Source organism: Astatotilapia calliptera, chromosome 4 (genome assembly GCF_964374335.1).
Source record: "Astatotilapia calliptera chromosome 4, fAstCal68.1, whole genome shotgun sequence".
Lineage (NCBI taxonomy): Eukaryota > Metazoa > Chordata > Actinopteri > Cichliformes > Cichlidae > Astatotilapia > Astatotilapia calliptera.
Genome location: NC_137425.1, coordinates 1,602,501 through 1,612,559, shown reverse-complemented (window position 1 = coordinate 1,612,559; position 10,059 = coordinate 1,602,501). Strand labels below are relative to the sequence as shown.

The window sequence follows — 10,059 nt, the reverse complement described above, 5'->3', positions numbered from 1 at the left end:
TTCAGGTTTTCTTTAAAACATTTAATTTGTAGTTCTTTAAAAAACATTTGTTCTCACACTCAGGTTTTTACAGGCCCAGAGACGACAGCAAACAGCAACTGCACATAAATACATGAAAAACACTGGATGGATGAGAACGTTCTCAGGAGGTGTCATCAAAGTAAAGCTCAAACATGTCGCCCCTCATGACGCGAGGCGTGTGAAAGGAAGAGTTAACCAATGAAATAAAACCTAACGTATTTAAGTCAAATATTTAAAGAGAGAGAGAAACCTGTGAGTCAGAGTCACGGGAGAGAAACTGATCTGACGCCTCCTCGCACTGCTGGATTTGTCGCTGCTACAAAAGCGAATAACAGGATCCTAATTTAGTGTTCCCACCTTCGTGACTTATAAATACTCTATGGTGTCTCTATGGTGACGCTCGGGGAAACCTGCACAGCGACTTCCTGTTCCGGTTCCAGCCTGTAGGGGGAGCAGGTTTGAAAATGGGACGGCAGTCTACCCACTAAGGAGGAAACGAAATCTGACTGCCGGTTATTACTTTCATTTATTTAAATAAGGTGATGGCAGAGATCGGCTGGCGTGAGGCCGTCTGCGGTCGCTGTGACGGGCTGGCGCGATGATCGGGCTCGTCTGCCGCAGGGACGCTCGGCCGGTTGTATTCTGCTTTTATTGCCGAGTGTGTAATTTTGCAGTTTTTGTTTCAGAGCAGTGACGTTTGGGCCGGATACGCCACACAAATACAAATCCTCACCGTAAACAGATTACATGTCATTTCCGGTCGAGTCACGCCGCTCCAGGTTCCCGAGTGTAACTGCAGCGTAAAGGTCCAAAAACACTCCAGCAGATATTTACACAAAACCAAAGAAGCAAAACTTGACTTCCTGTTTGGACCGAGGACGCCGCTGGAACAGGATGGATTCCTCCAGAGCACGGCTGGCATTTACCTGGTTTCCAGGTATCTGATGGCCAAAGTGGAAGTTTCAAATGTGCAGTTTTACGCCTCCGTCAGTCTGATCACACTGACACTGCTGAGCCTGCAGGAAGTGGGGAGGAAGGTGTTTCAGGTCTTCATCTCAGTTTCTTATCTCAGTCGTTCAGCTTAAAAAAAACACAAAACAAAAAAAACTGGTCGGGCGTCGTTATGGAGGAAGGTGAACGCTCGATGTGGTCGTCAGTGGTTGACTAGTCCCATCTGAAAAGAAGAAGACAGCGACTGAGCCGACGTCTCCAACGAGAAGCTGAATGTTGGCGAGTCGCTTCGACTTACAGGTTGGTTGACGTAGTTGGACTCTTCGTACTCGTCTTCGCTGCTCTGAGCGGATGAACCTGGAGTGGACCCTGAACAAAAGACAAACATCCGACCTTTTATAACCACGTGTGCTTAAAAACCAAAACATTCAGTGAGTTATTTTGTCACAGAGGAGGATTATCGAAGCTTATTTGCTGATGACATGTCAATCAAAAGAAGACAACTTTACTTTGATAAGTCGCACGACGAGGGAAGGTACCGGACAGTTGGAGCATAGCGTCGGGTGCGCAGTGCAGTATACCTTTTGGTGCCACGTTCTCATAGGGTTCGTCGTCGTCGTCTTCTTCTGAGCAGAGAACAGAGGCGGCGATGCGGCGTGATTAAAAATGAATTCTGACTTCTGTTTGAACAGCTGCTTGTTTTGGCGTTCAGACATTTTAAAACTTGTCATACTTTCCTGTTTTGTTTCCGTTTTAAATAAAAGGAAAAGAAACGTTTGAAACGCGTTGAAGCTGAACAACTATGTTGCCTTACCATCGAGGTTCACGTAATTATGATCTGTGAAAGAGCACAAACAGCTGATGAGTCCACATTCTGTTGACTCCCCAACATCCGTGTTTTACGATGAAAGATCCAAACTGCACCTGAACTGGGCGTCGAGGCTCTGCTCTCGATGTCCGCCGGGACTCCTTTGCTCTCCTCCGGATTGTCGGGTAACACCTCTCTGGGGAAACCACAGAAGAAGAGGAAGATCAGTTTAGAGCGTCATCACTGAGGTGCAAACACCAGCTGGAAGCTGCACGTGGAAACCTACATGTAATTATCATGATCGTCAACGTCCTTCTCAGGTTCTGTGGAAAAACAAAAGTCAGCTAAACATCACGTTCCTGCACACTGACATCACAGGGTCAAAGGTCAGAGTTTTCTTCCTGACTTAAATCTAACAAATCCCAGATTCTAATCCGAGTCTGCAGCCCAATCCCGGTCCAGACCAGCTCTCCCAGTCCAAAGAGCTTAACCAGTCCACTACAACCATAACCAGGTTAAAGAGGTCCAATATTAAATCCCAGGTCCAGTTTAACTAATCTCAAAGTTAAATAAATCCTAAAATCTCAGAGTTAAACCTATTAAATCCAGTCTAACAGTTTCCGCAAGTCTCACTGATAAATCGCTTTTGGAGGCCGAGAAGCTTCAGGTCTTGGAAGTCAACGCCAACAAGACAAAGTGATGAAAGTCAGTCTGGTTTTTGTTTTTCACACAGAAATGTCACAATATTGAGATTAAAAGTAGATCTTCATCTCCCAGCTGCTTCCTTTAGAGGTCACCGCAGCGGATCATCTACCTCCACCTCCTCCAACCAACTCTGCACCAACCAGTCTAAACTTATCAGATCAGATGTCAGTTCTGAACTGTGGCAGCCTGAGAGGTGAAACATCTTCACGAAGCTCCTCTGAGCTGTTCCTCTGAACAGGCAACAAGCCGGTGTACTCCTGGCATAAAGTCTAATCGTGTGGCTCATCAAAAATGACTCTCTTTAATCCAAAACGGCTCAGATGGGTCTGATCCTCTGGACCACAGCTCTGTCTGTGCATCTGATGATCTGAGCTTCATCTGACTGATGCTGGGCTCACTGTGCAAATGCAAATGGGTCTGATTGCAAAAAGAGGAGGGTGTACCCGTACCTGGATTCTCATAACTCGGGTTGCTCTCTGTAGGACAGAATTGGAGCAACAGGTTTGGGTAAGAAGGTAAAACAGAAAAATACAACTTAAATAATGCGTTGTCCTTTCCAGGCTCACCAGTTTCTGTTGGGGTGTAAGGTCTGTGCTCAGGTTTGGTTGAACTGTGAAACACAAAAAAGAGATCTGTGCACATCACACAACGATTTCTAAAGCTCTGCACGCTCCCAGGAGAGCGTCTCCTGCTCGCCAACGTTCATCACCTGAACCAGGTGCGCTCATAACACAGAGGGACTTACAAAGGAAGCCGCAGGTGGGGGTCAGGTGGAGGGGTTGTAATGATGACGGGGTTCGGGGGTAGGGTCGGCTGGGCTGGAACACAGATCAGTGTTAGCTTCATCATCATCAGCATAGAGAGGTATAAAGCACTCGTATCCGTTTTTAAGAGCAGTCGTCCATCCTCGGGGAGGGGACAACTTTACTTTCTCCTAAAAGCTCAAAGTTTCAGTTTTTATTATTTCGTTTACCTCCGTAAAACCAAACCAGCAGATTGCATCAGCTAGTTACACTTGTTTCCCATCCTCGCTGACCTGCATTGGCTTCCCATCAAATACCGCACTGATTTTAAAATGATAAATGACTTTGCTCCCAGATATCTTACTGAACCTCTCAGCTTGTACACTCCTGGCAGAGCACTGAGATCAACAATCGCTCTCAGTGCAGCCTGGGTCTCGGCTGAAGGCCAGAGGTGATCATGCTTTTGCCATAGCTGCACCCGAACTCTGGAATAATCGTCCTACTGCTGTTCACTGAATCAGTTCAATCTTTTAAATCGTGATTGAAACCCATTTATTCAATCTAGCCTTCCCTAGTTAGTGCCTGTATCCTGCAAATGTTCCCTTACGTAGTTTTAATCATTTTATTTTATTGCTGAATAATCTCTGTGTTTTGTATTTACACTGCGCTGAGGCTAATTCGTGCGCTCCACCTGTTGGTGTATTTAGACCCTGTTATTGTTCCTATCTCTAATTTATTGTATTACTGTGAAGCACTTTGGTGTACCGCTGCTTTTTAAATGTGCTATACAAAGAAGGTTGTATTGTATTAGTTATTTCATTTGAAGTCAGCGTTGATGTTAAATGTGACCACAGTTTGAAGGTACGCACACAGAAAATCCGTGCACGTCGGACCAAAGCTCAGGCTGATTTCAAAGCTTACCAACGCTGATGCTGCCGCTCGCAAGGCTTCTGGAAGTCGGCATGGAGAGAGGAGCTTAAAGAGACGAGCAATAATGAGACCGATTATTGTGAAGTGTGAGTCACGCAAAGCTGCACAGAGTAAAAACACAGAGGTGGAAATGTGAAGGTGATGAGTGACCGACATCGCAGAGCAGAATCGACCACGTGTTCATGGACCGTTGGTTTGAGCTGATGGTTGGACTGATGTTTCAGACTTACCTGCATGGATGACTCTGAATTCAGGTGATCTGAAAAAACAAACATCATCGTTTCTAAGCTTTGACTCATCGATGAAAAGTTCCTCTGTGCTGCAGACGGGAACACTTACGTGTACTCTTCTGAAGCTGTTTGTTGGATGGACCCTGATGGGCGAGAAAAGAAAGATTATAATGTGTCAGTAGCTCAAAGCAGAAATCTCAGAAGACTCTGTGCTGGACACGATGGGTGTGAAAGATCTGGTCTGAGTCAGAGATAAAAGGCGTTTCTGAAAACCACAGGGTGGTTTGTGCTCGAGTCAGGTCAGCCTGTGGTTAACAGCGGTTAGCCGCAGGTTGATACAGTGTCAACTGCAACTTTCACCCACGCAGTGGACCTTTGTTCCTGCAGTCCAAACAGATGACGGCCAGGAGGACGATGGAGACGAAGACGGCGGCCGACACGAGGAGAAGGAACCAGGAGAAGTCCATGGTTTATCTGAGAGGGAAAGGAGAAGATCACAGGTCAGGTCTTAACCTCCGTCACTGCAGATAAGGACGACTGAGGTCGAGTAACTTCAGTTATTTAAAGCAGACTTTGATCAAACCTGGAACAAACAATCCTGAACTTTATCAGATGTGTTTGAGCCTAAAGTGATGTTCAGATTCTGAAGTTTACTTTCACTTTGTTATCAGTCATCAATCTGCACAGCAGGAAACCAAACAGCTTACTGTTGAACTTCCTCTGAGGTCTTCCTCCTGCCTGCAGCTCCATCGTCATCATCCCCCCTCCCTCCTCTGCACATGCTCAGACTGTCTCAGCCTCTCTGACTCTGAGCCGTGCCCCTCACTCCCAGTGAACATCTGAACATCTGCTATCGATCTAATCAGTCAACAAATAAAAGGATGTCCTGTTCACAGAAGCATTCACATCATCTGCTGCGTTGAGCAGTCCAGGCCGTGCCAGACTGAGTTACTGAGACATAATTAGCAAAGGCTGGATCGGATGAAAGCAATCTGATTGGTCAAGGCTCGTGGTGACGACGATTGGCTGGGAATAGTTTTTTGCTTTAGTCATTAAAAACTTTAATCTTCATCATGATATATATAAATATATATAAATACACACACACACAGTCATGAGCTGGTCATGAGCTATATAGCATGGCGGCGGCAGCGTCATGGCGTGGGGGCATTTGTCAGGTTGATGGTTTAGTTAGTGCAGTGGGAAAAATACAAATCCACTCTGAGTGAAAAACCTTTTCAGGTCATGTTTTCACTGCTGTTTGTTACTCAAAAGGCTACAAGCTGAATCTCAGGAAGCTGGGTGAAGACGAAGCAGCACGTTTTGATCCGGACTTTCTTTAGACCTGAAAGAAAGAAAATTCCCTCGAGTGAAGGATTCGCTGGCCGAGTGCTTTTGTTCTGTTTGGATTAAGAGTAACTCGTAAACCTGTGTCAGGTCAGTGCTGACCCACCTGGGGTTATGGTTAGGGTTTGGACTAATCCACTCATTTCAACAGACGAGTGGGTTTTTTTCTTCAGTTTTTACAGGAGGACAAAATATTGGAGACTTTGTTTTACAGGCAGCGTCTTCTAGTTTGAGCCTGTTTATCTGAAGCGGGCGTCCGGTGGCCTGCAGAGCGCGTGAGCTCTTGTTCTCTGCCGATGATTGTGTTTCACCATTTAATGCTAAAAAAGGAAGCAGGAAGTGTCCCACAAACGTGCACACACACATTCTGGTTAGAATAAAAAACAGAGTCTCAGCCGTGAAAAACCTGCTCCTCACAACAACAAGTCTTTAAACGTGAGCATGGAGGATTGTTACCGCGAGCCGTCTCTTCTCTGGAAGTTTGGTGTTTTTCATTCTGTGGTTTTTCTCGGCTTTTGAACACAACAACTGGAAACTTCCACCAATGAAGCTGCACAAACAAGTCAAATTTCCACTGGCTTCAAACACAAAACAAAAGCTTCAGTTTAATTCAGATTTTGAAGCTAAATGTTCAGAAGTCGTGCGATCAAAGCCGTCCTCCTCGGGTTCATAACGCCGACCCGAACTGCGCTGGATGAGACATAAAAACCAGAAACCTTTGTGGTCTGGCTGACAAACGGTTTCATGCTACATTTCTACATCACTGGAGGAAAAGTGCATGTGTGCAGAGCTGAGGGCTGCTGCACCCGCTCAACTCTGACTGTTACCTGCAGTAAGGTCAGAAAAAAGAAAGGAAAACCTGCAGAAGACATGAATCTGAAAAGTGATACCGATGCTTATGATGGGCCATATACATGTTACATCACATCACAAACACCAAATTCCTGCTGGAGCAACACCCTGGACCCAAACATCCACCCACAGACGTGAAGAAGCATCTTCATCCAGCACAAGTACAGACGGTGCGTCGGTGAGCCGGGACTCTGTGGGATCAGACGACCAAACTAAAGTCACATTTTGACATACTCGGGTCTACGTGTACTTCATGTAAATGATGTACCGTCATCATTTACATGAAGTACAGACGGCCACAGGAACCTGGATAACATTAGCTAACATTAGCTAACATTAGCTAACATTACCGGTAGCTAACATTAGCTAACATTAGCGGGCGGCCTCTGTCGCTCCACAACAAGTCACTGAAACTGAGCAGAGAGCAGTTTACGTGACTGAGGTCTGGTAGGGTTTGATTTTCTAAGCTGTCTGCAGGTCATTGACAGCAGGTCTCTTTTGCACCAGCACATCATACAAAATACAGATTTTCACAAACTTGTCAGGAACGACCAGGAAAGCTCATCTCACATTATAATCGGACTCATTTTGCCACAAGTAAGTTTGAGTTTGACAAACGCTCGTGTGCTCGTCTTCATCACACGAGGCCGTGAACACGAGGAAGCTGTTCAAATGAAACCGGCTGTCCTATTTTCTTAAATAACTGGTGGTTTTTACCTTCCTGAGTTATCACAAAGAACAGTGTGATGCTAATCTGCTCTCAGGGGTGCGTCACACAGGAAGGAAAACCATCCACCACGTGGTGCGACTGACTGGTACTGCTCGCTTTCTTTCCCCTGCAAACCCAAAAGTCTCCAGTAAACAAGGCCAGCCGGCTCCGAACGCTGGAAACACACTTCAGAGGAAACAAGATGATGGAAACCCGACTCAGACGAACATCTTCGGCCTCGGCTTCGCAGCTTTTACTGCATCTCACAAACATCAATTCCACACTGCAGCGAGGAAGGCCGCCATCTTGCAAATGTAGAGCCCGCCACAAAACCCCCCGAAAGGTTTTATTAAACTCTGTCAGCAAACAGAAGCTCGTCTAATAAGGTCACAGCTGTGCAAAGGAAACGAACTGACTGATAATGATCGGTTTTATCTGAGCTGCACATGTTTCTGAGCTAAAAATCAAATATCAGCAGTGAAAATCATGCACCACACCTCAAAGCTCAACATCAAACTCAGCTCATGAACGATTACATCCTTTCATATTATTACATCATCTTCTTAACGATGCTTTAATTCAGTTTCTTCAACTGCCATGAAATCCATGAAATTAATCAAATATGTTTTGAAATCTTCAAAAGCAGGTTAGAAATCCGTCCAAAGGTGGATCTAAACCTAATCCCTGAAACCGCATCAGATCAAACCAAAGATAAAATTAGGTAATTGAATTAGGCTGAAACCAGTCTAAAACCAAGCCCAAAGCCACATCTGAAAGTCTAAAGTCACACAGACAGACAAAAGAGACCTCCCGAATTCACAAAAGCTCTGCCGCGTCTTTCAAGATTCTGCCAAAACAAATTTGTTTGAAATTTATTTTTCTTCTAGTCCAAAATAACTTCAGTCAGAAACCAGTCAGTGTAAAGACCAGTCTGAAACTGGGTCTCAAATCACCTTTAATACAGAGTCTAAACCCAGTAGACACTGAGATGGTCCGAAGACACGAAACTAGGTCAGCTCAAAATCAGTCAAAAAACCCCCACGTCCAAGACCCAGTCCGAGCCCACGTTTGGAAATCAAACAAAAAATGGCTGAAAACCAGTCCTCAACCAGTCTATAACCAGTTATAACCCATCATAACTAATCTATAATGGTTATAACCATTCTATAACCCATTATGACAGTTTTAACCGTCTATAACCAGTTATTCAATTCAGTTCAGTTTTATTCATATAGCGCCAAATCACAACAAGAGTCACCTCAAGGCGCTTTATACTGTAAGGTATATAATATTATAATAATATACATAATATATATATAATTATAATATATATAATATAATAATATACAATAATATATATCATCTATAACCAGTTCTAATCCATCTATAACCCATTTTAACCAGTGTATAATGATTATAAGTATCTGTAACGGTTTATAACCAGGCTAAGTCTTTAGCACTAACTCATGAATCCTAATGATTCTTCAGTTTCTGAGATCTTTACGTGATCAGCAGGATTTTTTAACCCTAACATCCTCACATGTTTCTGTTTGTTCACGATTATCAAACTGTGAGCAATAAAATACACAAAAATGTCGAGTGCAGCAAAAATGAAAATGAGAATTAGCGCTCATATTTTCAAAGTGATATAGATATTTTTAATTTGTTAGAAAGTCCAAAAGCTCCAGACTGAAGCCAGACCAGGCCCGAGTCCAGACCACAGCTCTGATGTGTGGAGTTGGACTGAAGACGCTGAGTCTGACTGAGTCAGGGGGATCCTGCGTTTCTCAACAGAAAGTAGAAACACTAAAGTCAAGTAGAAACACTGTGCTGCAGGTTTTCTGGCATCATCAGGGTGAACTTCAGGAAGTCACATGTTCCAGTCTTCAGATAAAGTCCTGATAATCAGCTCCGTCAAACTGTCAGCGCGCTTCAATGTGCAGCTCAGACAGGATGCAAACAGGCTTTGAGCTGCAGCTGGAGGCTTACACACCAGCCTGCTGCTCATTTTAACTCCATCACTCCAACGTGTTGCTTATTCTACTCTCGTTCACAGCGCTCCAGCACCGCGTCATGAAGGCGCATCATAAATAAGCGTTGCTCACTCACAACTCAAACAGCTACAGTTCTAAAAATATGAGGTTAAAACATGAGATTTTTTTTATGTAATCACTCTTGTGTGTTTGTTTTTATTGTTTGCTGTGAGTGAAGACAGCCATAAACACAAAGGTGTAAGAAAACCTGCCCTCCATGCGCACAACCACAGGGGAACTCTTTTTTTGCTGTGCTCTACATTATGTGACAACTGAAAATAAGGCAGGAGGCGTTTTGGGGTTTTGCCACGTAAAGAAAGCTGTTTCTCTGAAGTGAAGCTGCAGATCTGCTCATGTATGAAGAACCTGCCGGCACCAGCGGCCCGTTCGGCCTGAACTCACAGCAAACCAGGTCACCTGACATCTGGCCCTGCAATGAGACGCCAAACACAGCCGAGCGGGGCTGTAAATGTGGCCCCGAGAAGACTCCTCGACCGCGATGCACAAAAACCTGAAAATTCAGCTTTTTCTTCTTTTGTTTCACATTTCAGAGATCCTGGAGCCGCTGATACGCGCAGCGCTCTGTTTCCTGTGCAGGTAGCGGGTTATTTTAACCAGTTAGGCTCACCTGAGCCCACGCCGCCCATCAGCTAACCTGACTGGACCTCAGGCTAGCTTATATATGGACCCTTCTTATTCTCATCTTTGTTTTTTTAATTCTCAAATAAAT

General features: G+C 44.6%; 1 protein-coding gene across 9 annotated transcripts in view; it reads right to left on the bottom strand.

The window, feature by feature from the left end:
• Window positions 1-6: 6 nt before the first annotated feature.
• Window positions 7-10,059, bottom strand: part of lat (linker for activation of T cells) — an 11,508-nt gene continuing 1,455 nt past the window's right edge. The window contains exons 2-14 of one of the 9 annotated variants that reach the window (XM_080300051.1): window positions 4,762-4,862; window positions 4,498-4,531; window positions 4,389-4,417; window positions 4,150-4,203; window positions 3,231-3,303; window positions 3,052-3,095; window positions 2,935-2,961; window positions 2,067-2,103; window positions 1,897-1,976; window positions 1,787-1,810; window positions 1,482-1,598; window positions 1,271-1,341; window positions 7-1,195 (exon numbers count right to left, since the gene is read on the bottom strand). In XM_080300051.1, coding sequence (XP_080156177.1) covers window positions 1,175-1,195; window positions 1,271-1,341; window positions 1,482-1,598; window positions 1,787-1,810; window positions 1,897-1,976; window positions 2,067-2,103; window positions 2,935-2,961; window positions 3,052-3,095; window positions 3,231-3,303; window positions 4,150-4,203; window positions 4,389-4,417; window positions 4,498-4,531; window positions 4,762-4,855 — 705 coding nt within the window. In that variant the 5' untranslated portion in view covers window positions 4,856-4,862 and the 3' untranslated portion in view covers window positions 7-1,174. Of the gene's footprint in view, window positions 1,196-1,270; window positions 1,342-1,481; window positions 1,599-1,786; window positions 1,811-1,896; window positions 1,977-2,066; window positions 2,104-2,934; window positions 3,096-3,230; window positions 3,304-4,149; window positions 4,204-4,388; window positions 4,418-4,497; window positions 4,532-4,752; window positions 4,863-7,304; window positions 7,811-10,059 lie in introns of those variants that run through there. The other 8 variants (XM_026163898.2, XM_026163894.2, XM_080300050.1 and 5 more) reach the window with 8 other exon arrangements.